Here is an 18231-nt window from a genome sequence, read left to right on the forward strand (position 1 = left end):
TGTAATCATGAGCAGGTGACACTTTTTTGCTTGCAGGCATGTTTGTCTGCAGGGGTTGTTAAGAATATGTGGTTGGTATTACGCTTCATATAAAAACTAAATGTTATCTTGATCAGTGTTATGACAGCATTAGTGTCAATCTTTCAAGAATAGAAGCTGGATTGTATCAGCACTGATGACTAACTACTATAGACACGGGCTAGCCAGAACTCATGTACAGTATACTTGAAGACAAAACAACCTGAAGGATACAGCTTTCATCTTTAAGGCTGACGGGCCTCATGTGTTGTCTTGGCTTTGATTGAGAGCTTATTTAAAAGTCATTGTCTTCCTGCCCATACTGCAAATTGGGAAAGAGGTTGGTTTAATTGAGATTGAAATCGTCCTTATGCAACACGTGCATGTCAGAGAGAACCATAATGTTACTCTGATATTTCAGTATTTAAGTATTTCACTTGGTTAGGTTTATAATATTCGGACTTTATGCCTCCAGAACAGCTCAGTCTACATAGAAATTAGATTACATTTAGTGAGAAATGAGAATAATTCATTGTGCCATGACAACACAACAAATACGAACTACATTGTCAAAAGTGTAACCATAGACCATCCTTAGTACTAGTGTTTGTAGGGATGTTCAGTGTACTTCAAAGTTTGTCCTTTAAAAAAGAAATATAAAATATTTTGTCTATCCTCTACCCAAAGTTTCTGTATGAACGGTCTATTCTTGTATTTGCTCTCAGTTTGTGCTGAGATAGTGGTATGTTTTCATCCATTAAATAAAGATCTATCATGACGTAGTGAAGTTAATAGAATTCAGCCACATATGGACCAAACTTCTGGGTGGTCTCCAGATTTACAGTGTGAACACAAACAACAGACGGACATTCATTCGTAGCGCATCAGTTGACAGACAGTGGGCCGGTCTCCAGAGACGAAGGTGGGACATCGAAAACGGCTCCGCTCTGGGGAAATGTGTCCCTGCAGGCTGGTCCCGCTGACAGACCCGTAGTCCCCGGGGTGTTGTTATTTCACGGTTTCTATTTTGGCATGTAACTAACCTTAATTTTGTATTATTTCAAATGTTTGTGTCATTACAGTGAGTTTGCTGGTGAGTTCTTTGCTAATTGGAGATGTATTTAATGTGTTTTGGACCACGTCTGTTCTGCACAATGTAAATTGTCTTTTGGCTTTAGTTGAACTAAACTTGGCCTGGTGTAAAGATGCTTGTGGGTTTATTTTCCGATGTCTTTTATGTAGCCTGTAGGGTGTTTAGTGAGTAATTTGTAACCGGAGGGTCATAGGTTTAATCCCCACACCTGTCCATCTATTCATCCCCAACTTGGTCATATTGAAGCGCCCTGAACTACTGAACTACCTGCCTTTCATAATAATTGAATGCAGTTTAAACTGCTCTTGGTGAGTGTCAGCTGACAGCTACAGTCTAACATGTAAATGTGATGTAGCTTCTGATCATATGAAACCAGTGTGTCTTCCTGAGTAGGAGCAATACATGAGTAATCGGGGGTTGTGTAAGGTTTCCCACGCTAGATGACTCTCCAAGGATCCTCCATGTGGATGGGAACATTTGTGCTTTTCTGACTAAAATGAGAAAGCAACAGTCGAAAAGTATGTTTGTTTGTGTTTCAGATGCATGAATATAAGGCGCTGAGCTGTGTCCCTCCTCACATTCTTCTAAATGTGTTATAACAGAGACTTCAGTAAACTGTTGTAACGCGTGTTTACAATGTAAACTCTGACAAACAATCTTGCAGTGTTCACTTAAAATGTTTTTTCTACAAACAATGTCAGATTTTATAGTCTCATGAATAGTTAACTGATCTGGCTCCGAATGATTGTTCTTCAGTCTTGGAACAGCACACTTATTTATGCCTTCCTTTCCTTTAATTGTGCTCTCCATGACTACAAATCAACATAATTCATTGCTGCTGCCTGCAGCGTGTGGTTGGCACATGTGAATAGTAAACCTGTGGTAATCCAAACACAAAGATCTTACATAACCTTCTGTTCCACGCATCATTTTTCTCATGCTGTCTTTCTCTTTTTAGCTGAATGTTTTTTTAATTAATGTTTGGGCATTCATTCTGACAGAGGTTATTATTCTTGTTCTTCGTGGTGGTCTCAAGATGTTAGCCATTACAAGTTTTAGTCTATGTAACATGGTCATCTATCACAACAGATTGAGACATAGTGCGCTGTCATCAAATCAGTCTCTAAATATTCCCCTCAGAAGCCTTGGTCCGACTCTGTTGCGGTCCAGTGCAGATTCCACTGTATAATACCAGGCCAATTATACTCAATTAACTCTCATTACCTGTGATGATCCCTGGTTCATAATACTCTCTTGTTCATTGTCTCTGGCCTGTGCAGCGACTCTGCGGCGGCTCCAGCTCGGCTCAACTGATTCAAAACTTTAGCTGCTTCCTTAGAGCAGTCTGGGTGTTTTGTAGTCAGCCTCCTGTAAACACAAACTGACATCAAATGTCTACGCTGATGTGTTTGTACGCGTATGTGTTGCCCAATGACGGACCATGAATCTTTGACTAGTGATATTTTATTAACCGACACAAACACAGAGTTCACTTACATGTTTCTGTAGAGACTGTGTGAATGTGCTGCTCTGATCACCCCTCTGGCTCTTACTACACTTTACTGTATAAGTGACTGTACATCCTGGCGTCAGTGTCTCCAGATCAGTCTGACATGGTGAATGGTTGGATCTGCAACTGATTGTGGTGATTTAGTGGTGATCTGCCATGGAGGCTTTAGAAGCATGATCCAATATTAGCCCAAATCTTCTTAAAACCTGTGCCAATGCAGGAAACCACATAATGCATGCATACATTTGGCAACAAGGAAAAAGATACACAAGCTATTCAGTTTTCCAGGCCCACATTGGCCCCAGATACCTTAAGCACCTCTGTCCACTCTCTGAAAGGAAGAGTTTGTAACATCATGTTGTATCTCATTGTTGTACAGCACATACATTTGAACATATCTCTTGATATGTGCTGTGTTTATTATATTTTGTAGCTCATCTTTATTGTAACATGCTGTGGTAGATTGCATATTATTCTTCCAGATATTGCTTGATTTTCTTTTGACCCCCAGTAAGTAAATACTCTTGTGGATTGTTATGCTTAGGGTCCACTTCAGCGAGATGGGAAAATATATCTTTCATGGCGCTACAACTAATGAATATTAATATGTAAATGCCTAAAAATGCTCATCAACATTTCCAGGAGCAGAAAGTCACGTCTTCAAGTAGATTTGCCAAAAATAATTTTCTGGGGATCAACTGACTTATTAATCACTTAACATTTCAGCTCTATTTTTTTGTGGCTACCTGCTCTTCACGCTATATTGTTTACTGAATGTAGAAAAGTTCAAATAGACTTAATGTGCCCTCATCCCCCCCGACTCCCCAGCAGTCCACTCGCATGCCAACACACTGAGCAGAGAGCAGACAGTCCATGGTCACAATAGGGGATCCCTGCGGTGGTGGCAGCTTATAAAAAGGTCTGGATGATGGACGGTAGGCAGATAACACTCCTGACCTTTGGCTGAACTTGTTGAAGTTTCATGCGTTGACCCCCCCAGCCAGAGGCCGATGGAGACTCAGATGTTACCAATTTCAATACTGTCGTTTGTCTTTTAGACATTTATTCCCCATCAAATCCTGTAACTTCTGAAGCCAAAGACAAGATTTTAAGATTAAGATTTTTTATGATTTATAAAAACTTGGCGGTTAAGTCAGTGTGTCTGTTCCAGAGCAGTGTTTTGTCTTGTCATGAAACGGCTGATTTAGGTTCTGCAATATTGACAGTTTTGAGTGGTTCATTGTTCAGTCTCTTGCTTAAGGACAACTCTAGACTACACAAATCATGCACCAATAGTACTGTTTGTTTCTGCTCCCCCTGCTCCGGTCATAAAGTTTGTATTTCTGAATGACCAGGGTGCACACTGTTGTTTTTGTACTGTTATTTGGAACCAGAAGCATATACAGATTAAGCGCTCTTGCCAAATTGAATTAGCAAGATAATTGGCTCAAGGCCAGAATACGTGTTTACATGTGTTCCTGAACCTCGACGTGTTGGATTCATTCAGGATTATGCAACACACTTAAGACGACATGTAAGAAAGAATGCTTTTGCTACAAAGCAGGCGTGTGGCTTGGGAGCACATGTCTCTGTTTATGTTCACCAGCCCTTGAGCTAACAGCTGTCAAGTCTTTAACAGACTGATAGCACTGTGCCTCAGGGCCCTAAAGTAAGTAGTGTTTTACTTCCTGAAGTCACGGAAACCAAACTGTCTCAGACCTTGAATTATTGGTCATTGGACAGGTAGCCGTTGCCCCAGGGCATCCGAGATTACTGCTGCAATGCAATATATCTGTTTTCATTGGATGGCCCCCAGGGTGGAGGGATTGCAGTAAGCTAGTTCCGACAGTGAGATACTGATGCAGTCACGGACTTGATGGCGGTTTGACAGAAAGCTCTTGATTTTGCTGCCATGTTGAGTGAAGCACCAATGTTTCATCTGCATCCTTTATCTGTAAAACTGCATTTTTCTTGGGGATAATATTTCACTAAATTGTCTTTGAGTCGTGGTCCACTGCCAGACATGATTTGACTGTAGAGGAGTCTCCTTTCATCACATTGATGTTTTATCTCTCAGAACATGAAAGTGATGTCTCCTGGGAATGTTCAAGCTAAAACTTCATTGGGTTTTCTATCTTATAATTAATCAAGACAAAAGATCTGTTCACACACTACTGCTCTCTTAGGGAAACAGCTTTTTTGGCAAAAGCTAAATTAACTTGTTTAAAGTTCATGCTTGCATTTCTAAACATACTTTCTTTTAGATACCAAAGTGAGAGTGATGACGCTTCTCATTCCATGACAATGACTTTGGTCTTGACCTGATGGGTTTTGAAAGGGAAGGAAATGAAAAAAGGGGAAAAAAGACGACCGACATTGTTTGATTGTTTGTGAAACAATGCAGGCGACGTTCCACTGAAAACAACAAAGGCAACACATTCCTCTTGACACACTCCAATCGAGTCCCCCCACCCCCCCATATGACCCTGCAGCGGGTTGAAAACACTGTTCAGACCCAGAAGTTTCCAGCATTTTTTGGATGCATCTTTTCATTGAGGTGTTTTGTTTGAGTCCAACTGAAATGAAATTGCATTTTCTCGTCTTCCACAGCATACCTGTGTGCTCTGTAATCACTTGGCCTGTGCTCTGATCAGAAACCAAAAGGGATACATTTATATTTACTTTTGTTTTTCTTCTGTCATACGCAGAGCAGACAGACTCACTGAGCCAGACAAAATCCTGCAACACAACAGAAGAGACACAGACTCTGAACAACAACCTAGATTAGCTTTCCTGCTAAAGTCACCTTCTTATCTAACAAACCTGAACATGCGTGGTTTCCTGCACTTTAGATTGTTGAACGAGACACCGAACAAACATTCACTGGGGAAAAGTGCACTGCTAACTTTAGTTTGAAGGCCAGATAGCTTGGATCTGGTTAGATGCTGATGTGGTCCTCTTCGGTACTGCTAACAACACACAGACTACAATGTGTGTGTGTGTGTGTGTGTGTGTGTGTGTGTGTGTGTGTGTGTGTGTGTGTGTGTGTGTGTGTGTGTGTGTGTGTGTGTGTGTGTGTGTGTGTGTGTGTGTGTGTGATGTTGGCACATGTTGTAAAGTACTTTGAGTGCTCGGTAGACTAGAAAAAAGCTCTATATGCAGTACATTTACCACTTACCTTGATGCAAAAGATGCCACCTCAACATTTAATGTTCCTGCAGCTGAAGCTTCTTGGAGATGTGTTATTAGTCAGGAAGGTTATGCTCTCTAAGATACAAAGCCCACATGCCAATCAGCCTCCTGATGATCAGGTAACTGAGTGCTGGAGGGTCTGGTCAAAATGTATAGTACAGTCTAGTCCAGGCATGTGTGTTAACCTTCCAAATCTGTAGTAGATGTTGCCCAACTGTGTGTTGTCTCAACGTAAGGGTCCCCTCTGGTCAGGAGTTTCATGTGCTCTTCAGCTCAGGATGACACTTATGGGAGCAACAGATGTACATGAATCAAGGTCCTTAGCAGCTCTGCAATAACTGCCAAACTGAGCATCAAGATAATGAGAAAAACATAATCCCTGCCATTTCCTTGTCATAGCCAAAAGAGTAACATGTAATTTATGTTAATGTTCACGAACCCCAAAGGACAGAATATTAATTGACCTTTCCTCCTGGAGGTTTGTTCCCATTCAATCACTTTTTCAAATACATATTCAGATTTTTATACATCTCGTCTTTTCTTTTATCTTACGAAATTATGAGTATGATCATTTTCTGTGTTTCCAATAAGGGAACTTGTAGAATACCCTCTGTATCCTCATTTAGTCCCATATGTCATTGTCCAGAAATGTTTCACTTTAATAATAGTAATAGCAAGTCTGTGTCTGTCTTTGCTTCTTTCCCTGCACTTGTCTGCCCTCATACTGTAAAGGTGGTGACACTGTAATCTCTCCGTGTGAAGGTGCTGTGACACTTTAATCTTCCCATGCACTCTCATACTCAATGAGAAGGTTAGTGAAAAGCTGACCTAGTTATTAGAGCGACAGCTCTGTAACTCATAGCACACAGGTTCAACCCCTGCAGCACGCAGCATGTTTCCTTTTGAGCAAGAAACAAAAAGCTGACCATATGTACTGTATGGCAAGAGACTGTGTATGCTGAATGTGAAAGCAGTAAAAGGTTAGCCACCTTTAGCAAGAAGAGCACTAACATTCATGTGACATATTTTTCGAGGGGTCGTCAAGGTCGTCTACTAAGCTACAGATATAAAAGTTACCAAGATCAGAATATGAACAACATTACATTATGTGTACAGCTTTTCTGTAATGTACTAACTCTATATACATTTACAGTGAAGACCTGGGAATGTTATTCACTCGCATACAAGACTACAGGATGTTATTATGGAACTCGAGATCTTTAAATGAACTTTTTGTTTCTCAAACTTTTTGGTGGCAGATCTGGAGTAGGAGTTAATCTCATTGATTAAGTTAAACCTCAGTAGCAGAGCCAAAGAAGTTGTTCTGGCCAAGGAACTTCAGCCTGAAGCCCAGTGGAAAAGGCAAGAGGTCAGCGAGGAGGGAGATAATTACCATGAATTATCCTACTGCTGTTGTTGCTAACTGAGAAAATGCAGTCAAGCAACATCTGCTGTCTGCTAACTAGTCTGTTGGACTTCCTAAGGTTACTAGCCTCTAGATGTTTTGTTTCTTATTTCATGAAGTACACTAATTTGATGTCCGAGAAGATTTATCACTCTCTGTACGAAGCATATAAAGCTTAGCTTAGCACGAAGACGGGAATGTGGTAGAAATATCTAGCCTGGCTCTCCGAAGCCTCCTGTAAAAACACAAATACGTGTTTATTAGTGAGCTTTACGTGCTTGTAGGCTTCTCTTAGAGCAGTCTTCTCTTGAAGCCATTGAAGTGTTCTTGTTATTCAACAAATAATATCAATAAAACTGAAATCAGAGAATATGGGTTTACTTTAATATGGGTGCTACTTCCTCTCCTCTTTCTCTATCTGTATCTGCTTCTCTTTCTGTCTTAAGTCCTGAGTACCAGACTCGACACTTCACTGTGTGCCCCCCCATCAGCAGAAATGAGGCCTACTGTCGGCCTACTCGCTGACACACAGCAGTCCACTTCTTTTGTAACAGGTCCAGGCTCCGCGACGAGCCAAGAAGCTGACAGAAACACAACACACACCCGACCCAGACACTCCACACTTTTTTCCACAGCTGTGCAAATAGATGTAAAATAAATATTCAGGAAATTTAATCTTGTAATTGTTTTGGCTTCCAAACCAGCAGACCAAAGGGGACCCCCGTTTTCATGACAAAGTCCTGCCAGTGTTTGTGAGAATAAATGGATTTAAGTAGGTCTGGTCCTGCAAAAGCCAATATTTGTGACTTCACTCTTGCTGCTTCTGTTTGCACTTGAGATGTTTGTGTGTTTTCTTACGGGACTTCAACGCATTAATGAGATGTCCTGTTCACGCGCAGAAATACATGTGGCTTTGCTGCGACTGAACCGGAAACATGTTTGCAACCTGCACATATTTTCTGCCATGAGTTGTGTGCGCTGAAATGTTTTGCAACAAACAAGAAGCACTTATGTGTGTTGCTATATTTGTCCAAGAAAAGCACACGCACGTGCCTGAAGATGTACAGTATAGTCATGCAAATACATGTCAACAGGCAGCTTCTCCTCCTCAGAGGGTCTGAGTAACTATTACCCAATAAATCCCCTGTCACACCACATTAGCCTGCCAGAGCCATTTGGTCAGGATGATTGCGGCTTATGTCAAGCTTGTTAGTGGTTAGCGCTGTTAACTAGAGAGGGCCTTGATATACGGCCGCAGCTCTTTGTGCACCTCTCCATACCATTCGCAGGATTTACCGTGAAGAAAAGACGTGAAAGGAGTGTTGATAAAGGTTTTTAGGCCGGTTTCTTGGTTTCCACGGAGAGCTTGTGTGTCTAGACTTCAGATTCAGAGACCGACTTGATTATTTGATGTTTGCTTTTTGTTGTTGTCGTTGTTATATTTTGCTAACTCACTGCTTTTGTTCTCTCCGTAGGCTGTGACGGGAAGATGCTTTGGTGACAAGGACTTCAGAGGAGGTTTGGAGAACGGGATACTGCTATGCGAGTAAGTTCTTATCTTTTTATCTGACTGTCTTCAGTAATTACATTTCAGCTGTCTCTTCGGCTTTTACCTTCGTCACACTTATTTCCTTCCTGAAGAAAATGATGCTTTCTTACTGCTGGGTGTACTGTGAAATACGGGTTCTTTTAATGTGACTTTGTTTTAAATGTATCTGAAGCCTTGACGTGATATATGGTTTTCCATATAGAACAGTAAAGAAAGCTTCAGTCCTGAGAGTAAGAAGGGTCATAATCACACTTTTCACAGATGGGTCATGTAAGTGCTCACAAGTGTTCTTCTTTTATTAAATGTATAGTGTTATAATTGACATAGCTGTGCTCGGCCTTCCTCCGCGTCCGTTTAACAATCATCAAGTCAACATAGAATAACCACATATGGTTCAGAATTAATACGAAGAAGATCTGTTTTTTCTTCTTCATTTGTTACAACGCTCTGCTCCAGTGATCAGAGAGACTGATGTCCTTTCACATTTTCCTCACGTGAGAAACGGTGAACTCCTTTCTGCCCACTCGTAATGAGGCGAGGTGCTAAAATGAGACTGAAAACACACACAGACACATCTTCCACATTCCTTTCTGCTAAGTTGAGTTACACAACCCAATGTTTACACCCTATATTGTGAATACAGACATCATACCCAATTTAAAAAGCCTCCCCACTGGTTTTGGAATTTCTGGAATATCATGAAACCTCAAAAGGTAATTAAAGTCCTGAGTCGGGCCGTAATAATGCTTTCTAAATGTGTGATTCACACAATGAAACAACAACACGATCTCTCCTCATGCAGATGATTTATTCCACTGACCATTATTTGTTTAATAGATTACTCAGTCATCATAAAATTAATTAACTATTTTGATGAATAATTAAAAATATATTTTGGTTACAGCTTCTCCAATTTAAAGCTTTGCTACTTTTTAGTTTTATATGATTATTACATAATGATATTACATTTACAATGTCTGTGATTTAATCATCAGCCTTTACTGATGTTCTGTACTGATGCTCAACGATCACACAGGGACAAATGCATCTTAGAAGAAGATTGGTGGGGGGGGGGACAAACAAAAAAGAAAGCATTATTCTCATTCAAGAGTGGAAACATTGTCTTTACTGTTGTCATGGCCCACTCTCCCCACCCACACATATTGTATGTAGAACTGAGAACTACCTTCTCTCGGGGTTGTTGAAAGTTATTCTGGGAAACATGCAGTGCAGCAGGAAGTGTCTAAGCGGAGCTGAAGTAGACGAGGCAGGCTGAGGGGGGGAAAGAGTTCACAAAAGAGGTAAATTACAGCAGTTCATCGCAAAATACCTGCTGGAATGCCATCAATATCACAGGACCGCTGATATCTAATACTGTGAGAGTATCAAAGGGTGCAGGGCAGAATCATTACAGTGCTTCCTCTGATGAAAACTCACAAAAGAAAGAAACTGGAGACAAAGAGAGACAGAGGAAGAGGGGGGGGGACTCTGAAACTGTGGCCTTTTCATGACTGACATGCTGGCTGAGTGCAGAAATATACTGTAACTTTCCTCCTTGTGTCTTTGCAATGAGAGATGACAGCAGAAGGACATACCTCTTCACATGTGTAGTTCACTGTGATATGAAGCGTACTGGAACTATTTAACAGCTCCCAGAGGGTGGAAGGAGACGCACCGATTCTCCACTCTGATTTAGGATCTGCGTCGTTATAAACCATCCAGGCGCCGCGATGGGACTCTCAAAAATGTCTCTTTCTCACTTTTTTGTTCCCCCCTCTTTTCTCTAAAGGCGCACACACACAGCTTCACACACTCTTTATCTCTTCTGCCTGCAGTTTCTGCACTCTGCATGGTCTGGGTTGAACTTACTTTGCCGAGCATCATTTAAAAATATTCATCTCAACTTGTCGTGAAAACAAATTATAAAACATTAACTTCACCTTGTGATGTCTTTCTCCCTGTGTGTCTCTTGTTAGGTTGCTGAGCTCTATTAAACCCGGCCTGGTGAAGAAAATTAACAGACTTCCAACACCCATAGCTGGCCTGGTGAGTCCTCTCCCCTCACTCAGCCTGACAGCATCTCCACCGAAACTTAAGACAGTCCTTTGATCCTCTGGGATCTTATTTTCTCCTGCTGTCTCTCGCTTTTCCTTCCTTGTGTCACATTTCTTTTACGTCTGAGTCTCTTCCACTCATTTCTTTTTTCCTTTCTTTAGACAGTCTTATTCAGAGCTGTCTAATGTTACTGCAGTCCTTGAGTGAAGTACCAAACGTAACACCTGACATTGCATAGGGGCTGTACTGTGTGCACGTGCAGCTTTCCAAAGCAGAAAGGTGACCTAAAGGTTTCCAACCCTGTCATACTGCAGGCGCCTCATATAAGTTACGTCACCATATAACTTCATTGTTGGTCTGTTCAGGTTATATATGTTTTGGACTGTGACATTCTGGCAGTGTGCCAGATGTATTTTTCATCTTGGTGATAAATATCCATCTAACCGGCACCGTATGGACTGAGTAGCAAGGATGTGAGAGGAAAATAGTAATACAGACCTACACAGAGTAATTATGTGACATGCATTACACAGTACCAGGTGTGCCTCTACGTTTGATTACAGATACCTGCCGCTAAAAGATCTCAGTCCTCACAGCCAATGTGTCCATCAGCAGCCGTGCGTGACTCATTGTACAGGAAGATGGTTGTGCAGAGACACAGATCATCTGTAGACTTAATATCTGCAGGAGCATATGTGGCAATATCATTTACTGTCTTTCCATTGACTATACGAAGTTTGTTTCATTTACTAAAACCATCAGCAAGTACTTTTTTCACAAGTCTTCCAGATCCTCACACCTTAACTGAATAATGTACGTTGTTGTCAGAGGTTTTATTGAAGAATCTTGAGTTTGCCTGCTTTGAATGAGAGCTTTTGAATGTCAGTAGACCTGAACACTGATACATTTCAGAGCAGAGTACAGTGCAATACAGTGGAGCCCTTTCATGACAACTTAAGACCTTGATCTGGATGAAGTGACCTTTCAGGACCAGGACCGGCACGTAAACAGAGGCACACACAAAGTCTATCGCTGAACGTACTTCCATCTCTCAGTCCTTATTAACTTACAGGAGCTCTCAGTTGCACTGCTAACTGCTGTCTGAAAGACTGTTTATGTAATAACATTGTGGGTATTATGTTAAAAAACTCTCGTGAGGTGAACAGTACGCACCATGTCACAGTACAAGAATTAAAGATCAAGAATAAAACGTAGTGTTTAGGATTGGACACCCTGTATCTGCGAGGGCTCGATGTGTCTGTGTGTCAGCACTAAATGATTACTTGGCCACATACGGAGATTTCTTTCCTTCAATTTTGTAAACGAAAACTATCACTAAATATGTTCGTCAAGATGATGTGAAGACGGCACCCGCGTCCTTAAACACTAACTGTGACTATATCAACAAGCAATACTGTTACCGGTTAGTGTTAATACACTTACTAACACTTAAGTTCAGGTTAACAATGACGACAACAGAGTTTAGGGGACAGAAACAAGGTGATATTTTCTTAAATTCAATATAATCTGATGACTAAAAAAGACCAAAATGTCAACAGTTTTCATTGAGTAAATCTATATTACATTACTAACTTAAACCTGACTAAAGAAAAACAGGATGAGGTTGACTAAATGTGATAAAACTGAAAAGGGCGTTTGACAAAGGTCTAAAAATCAACTAAATCAACACTATTGAAAATGAGGCTTTATCATTTATACAGACTACACGCCCTGATTTAAATAAATGAAACTACACCGACAGGTTGTTTTATTTCCTTCATGACACTGCTAAAGGATTGCGTTCATTAGCGGAGTGGTTTACAAGTGTACGGGGAGCTGGGTATTATTTGAACGGAACAGGAAGTCTGCGTTGGGCTGAAATGGCTTTTCTTATCTCATAGCGTCACTAATGGCTGCCAATGAGCCTTCTCTGTTTTTTACAAGTGACGGATAATTACACACACATTCTTTACAGGCTTCTTTTTCCCCACCTTGCAATCGCTGCTAGAATAACAATTGATCATCCTGTTAGAGCTTTCAACTCCAGAGCTGATGTTTGTCATCTGTGCTTGAATATAAATATTTAGTTTCTGTTGCACATTTTGGTTTCGGTTGCTTTTTAAGTTGTTTCCTTCTGGTAGCATCCTGCATTCCTGACTGTCCTTTATCTAACTCTCCTCTATTAGTAGCCTAATGGACTCTTATCAGTTCATCTGCGCTGGTTGACAGCAACAGGCTTTTTAAAGCGCTGCTATAGATCCATCAGGGTGCAATGGCACATTTCTAAGGAGCAACACAATACTGTGAACACTATTGACATTCACAAGTTGTTCAGTTGAGTGATTAGTTGCCAAATCTTAATCTTAATAAGATAATTAAAAGCAGCCAAAATCAAATGAGAACATTTGATTTGCATTAGTTTCACTTCAGTCGACACAGTAACACCAACACTGGTATGTAATAAAATGCAATCTATTAGACAAGCACAGTAACAAACGCACCATTTTGGAAGCTTCTCCATATGTTTTGAGAGTGAGGCATTAAGTTATTTTTTGTTGTAGTGCATGCTAGTTCACAGATTGTGTGATAGTTGAACTGTTTGTTAGTTTGTGTCTCAAACAACGGGGACTGAAAACAACTGCGCTTATAGGCCCAAGGAGAAGCAATGAGGTTGCAGAACAAATAAACATGACATGACCGTTACTAACTGGTCCAAAGAGGAGGATGAATCATCCGCTGTAGACACATGTTTACAGTAGTAGTTTGAGGGCAACATACAAAAAGGGAGCAGAAGAATCACACCTGCTGGTTTGAATCCAGTCCAAACAATATGACCCTCAATACCTTGAACGTTTCAATATTCTGTCACTTAGCTTCCTGTGGCTTTGCAGGGATTTGTCTTCCTCTTGGCTGTGATTAAAGAGGCGAGAAACACATAAACAAGGGGTCTGCTGTTATCTTGACCATCGTAATAAAACACAGGCTACTCCCCCTTCCTCTTCCTGTTTGGGGGGCTAATGGGAGAATGAGTCTCTGAGGAGGTTTGGCTGTTTTGTAATTAGAGCAGCTACCTCAGTGCTCTGGCAGCTCGGCCTTGTGTGGCTCAGTGTTCGTCTGAACAGGTTGGTTGTTGCGTGTTCTGTTCCCAGCCGTCTCTGGGTCGACTGGTATGCTCATGCTTTACGGTGTGTAAACAGACACGCAGTGGAGATCGCCCTTCAAGTTGAATGGTAGTAATTCACATGTTTTTAAAAGTGTGTTTAGGGAATCCGTGACATGCATGTAAAAAAACCAACAACATTCAGACTGTTATGTAAAACCCTTGTAATGCCCAGTTCAGTTTTCATATTCATTTGAGGGATTGTAAGCGTCATTAGCATCTCGAGATAATTCAGCTTCCCTTGGTGCGGTGAGAGCTTTGCAAAGCCCCCGTCAGGGTTCTTTCTTACTATCAGACATGAGTGTTTGTACTATAGGACTGTCCCGATACTGGATCTTTGAGGCTAATACTAAAATGTTATTTTTATGTGTAACGACACATCGCTTGAAAGTAAAATAAATTAAACAAACATTTTCAGAAAGATCTCCTTACTGTCTATTTTTTTTAAAGAATTGTGATAAAAAAATTGCCCGTTTGTTCAGAGCAACAACAAATATTTGTTACATATCAGGCCAACATGCATACAGATGCTGTATATACATGTATAACTGCAGTTAGACCATATCGGCTGATACACTGGTCGAATTGAGTGAGAAACTGAGCATAGAAATGCACATTAACACAAATATTACTTGTGTATGCAACATCAGAATGTGTTGGTGAGCAGTGCAGCACATACAGCAGGTGTCTTCTGAAAAGACCAGTACATTAAGAACACAGTGCAGCATGTTGGGGCTCGACCCTTCATGTGGCTCTTGTCTTATTTTGGGTGTTATCCTTGGAAGGGAGAGGAAAAAAATAAATCTGTAACATACTAAATCATACTGACACCCAAGTGGCTTGTTTCCTTATCCTCGGCAATTCTCTCTGGAATCTGTCAAGGTCTAAAATCAGGGCGCGGGCACTGACCCTCTTCCCTGAGGAACCTTGGTGGTCTAATCGTGGTAGTCAGATATTGATTACAAAGAGGGTTGTGTTTAAAGAAACCCAAGCTCTTTTCACTCACACACACTCTTACACATATAGGTAGGGTACACACACACACACACACACACACACACACACACACACACACACACACACACTACTTTTACTCTGAACATATATTTAGATTTGGTTGAAATTCCATTTGGATGACTGTTGGCCATTTCTCTTCTGTGCACATTTTGCTGTATTTTAAACTCAACCACCGTGTTGGCGTTTCCCCAACGGGTATAACTTTTGCCCAAATGTATTATGAATACATTCTTTGGGCAGTAACAGAGTGGACAAGGGCTTTGTGTCTCAGTCAATCTCCTACCTCCCAATCCTTCTCCAAACACATTCAGCTGTCAGTCATGTCTTTGCGGTAGACGCCCAGTTTCCTGTAGCAGTGACCTGCAAATCACGACAAAGCTATGCTCACTTTGTAAGACACATTCCCTCTAAACAGCCACTATATTATCCCGTATGCCATTATGCAAGAAATAGATTAATGGTCTGTTGACTTTTTTATTAAGTATGATTTGAAGTTGCTCCGTGATGGTTGAGATCTTTGTTGTCAACGCCACCAGATCTCCATCTAGCCCCTGGCTAAACTTTTTCAAGTGCTCCCTTTTTGATGAATACTCTTATAAATATGGTTTCCATGGCTCTCCTTATCAAACGGGTCCTGAGGGCCTGCCTCTGAGAAGAAATATCTCTTTAAAGTGCCTTTAGTTGAAGATTGCTCGTTGTAGTTGTAGTAGGGCTGCATGATTATAGCAAACATTCATATATGTATTTTATTTGTTTTAGTCTTTGCTAAATATTTTCAATAGGAATGTTAATCAAATGTTTGCTTGGTGTTAGGGAGGTGTGTCGGACGTAAAGATGTACATTCTTGTGTTCGCCCTGCCTAGGAATTTAATTATTACTTATTGAGTCAGTCATGTTTCTTGATTTGCTATTTGTAATCTGAAAGGGGAACATTTATGTGTCGAGAAGGATAACTGTGCACTGAGGCTGACAGCTGCTGTCTTCCGCCGTTACCCAGCAAAGTACAATTTTAACAAGCACAGATTAAGTGCTCCAGCTGATGGACAGTTATTGATGTTTAATCTTCCACTTGTCCAGCTCTTTAGTATTCACACTGAATATCCAGTCAGGGAACTTTTCTAACATGTGTCCAAGTGTGATCGGGAAATAAGTTGATATCAAGTTGTTCATGGGCAAAGTGAATTATCCTCTAACAAAAAGCTTTACTACAGATTCTCATCCAGTGGGAATATTCTGATCTGTTCACTTGGACACTGGGAGTCCCTGTTAAAGAATGTCCCCACCCTAAGGGGTCCCTTATTGTTCCACAAGTGATAACTCATTTCTGGAATCTGGAAAATATTTGTAAATAGAGCCCACTACACTGATATTATCTGGATGCAACTAGTGTGAGACTCAATGGGTGTGTCCTCCCTGGAGTAAAACTGTCAACAGAAAGAGATTGCTGTGTCATCTTTTAAAGAGGTGTGTGTGTGAGAGAGAGCGTATGGGTGGGTGGGGTTGCCTCACCAGGAGAACAGAGATGGCGCTGTCCCAAAAACACAGGAAGCTGCAGGGTGGGTTAGTTTGGAGGGGGTGTTCTGCTACAAATGGGAAAGGATCGTGAGAACAACTTTTTCCAAGTGTGTTTGTTTATGTGTTTGTAATCATGCATGTATTCTCACACCCGTTAGTGTGCACATGAATAAGTCTCTTAGTGTTTTGTGTCTGAGCACATGAAATGCTGTACATTTGAAAACAGCATTTTGTCTAAACGTGTGTGAATGTAAGTGCATTGTTTTGGTGTGTGAGGGATAAAGAGAGTGCTTGGGACAATCAGGCTGGAGAGGAAATGGTGACACCCTGAGGGAGAGAGAGAGAGAGAGAGAGAGAGAGAGAGAGAGAGAGGGAGGGAGGGAAAGAGAGAGAGAGTGAGAGAGAGAAAGGCTTTGGCCCTCTGTAGGATAGAGAGGCATAGAAACAAAGAGACAGAACCTGGGAACAGGAGAGGAGAGCTTGGCTCAGGTTGCATCCAACAAAGAGTTTGTCTGAGAGCGAGAGGGGAGAGAGGGAGGACGACTGAGAAGATGGGGAGAGAGTGAAAGGTAGGAAAGAAGAGAAAGAAGAAACGACCGAGGAAAAGCAGGTGACGGAGGCAAGATAAGAAAGGAAGCCACCTGAAGGAAGCAAAGGGTCAAGAGTGAAAGTTGGAATAATCTAAGAGAGGAGACGCACGAAAGCCATCCACAAAACCTGGTGGTGTCACATTTCTGTCTAGCAGGTATCCTGATTTTCATGTTGTGATTGTGTGTGTGTGTGTGTGTGTGTGTGTGGTGTGTTTGTGGCGTGTGAAGGAAGGAAAAGAGAAGAATCAATCCTTTGCAAAACAGTAAAAAAAAGGACTCTTGCCATCCCTTGTAAAGTGTGTGTGTGTGTGTGTGTGTGTGTGTGTGTGTGTGTGTGTGTGTGTGTGTGTGTGTGTGTGTGTGTGTGTGTGTGTGTGTGTGTGTGTGTGTGTGTGTGTGTGTGTGTGTGTGTGTGTGTGTGTGGAGACCCATTGGAATTTAAGAATGAGGACATTTTTGGACTATCAGGACAGTTTGTCCATCTGGTCTTTAAAGGGTTAAGACTTGGTTTAAAGTTTAGGGTTAGAATTGGGTTCATGTGAAGGATAGAGTTAATATTAGGGATGCAATTATGCCAGACTTTACTTTCTTTGCTGTTGTACAGAGCCAGTAGTCTATTTTCTACATTAACTGTAGGATTTTAAGTGAATCCGAGAGAGTGTGCGTGTGAGTCATTGGTGTGCTTCTTTTGCTTTCGATCTCGGCCAACAGCGTATTTATCCTGATGAAAGTGTGTGTGTGTGTGTTCTGTGCAGGACAACCTCAGTGTGTTTCTGCGCGGCTGTGAAGAGTTGGGACTGAAGGGCTCCCAGCTGTTTGACCCTGGAGACCTGCAGGACACATCAACACGCCCCACTGCAAAGTAAGTCCTAAAGCTTCAGTAATAACTGTGTGTGTGTGTGTGTGTGTTTTTAATTGTGTTCCGAAACTACATAACATACAATATCAACCTTTCGATCCTCTTTGAAAGGAATGGTATGGTTACTTTAAAAAGGGTATATACAGTATGTAGCATAGTGAAAAATACATCCTTTACAGGTTATTATTTTATTTATTTATTATGTGACTGGAACAAGCACAAATATTAGCATTTAATTTATCGTACCAGACTTAGCTTAAACCTTTTC

General features: G+C 41.2%; 1 protein-coding gene across 1 annotated transcript in view; it reads left to right on the forward strand.

Moving 5' to 3' along the window:
- The window catches only part of LOC115014935 (LIM and calponin homology domains-containing protein 1-like), an 82286-nt gene that overhangs the window by 23983 nt on the left and 40072 nt on the right, over positions 1-18231 (forward strand). Inside the window, 3 exon segments of the mRNA XM_029442088.1 lie at positions 8694-8764; positions 10744-10813; positions 17860-17966. Coding sequence (XP_029297948.1) covers positions 8694-8764; positions 10744-10813; positions 17860-17966 — 248 coding nt within the window.

This window comes from Cottoperca gobio, chromosome 10 (assembly GCF_900634415.1).
Source record: "Cottoperca gobio chromosome 10, fCotGob3.1, whole genome shotgun sequence".
NCBI lineage: Eukaryota > Metazoa > Chordata > Actinopteri > Perciformes > Bovichtidae > Cottoperca > Cottoperca gobio.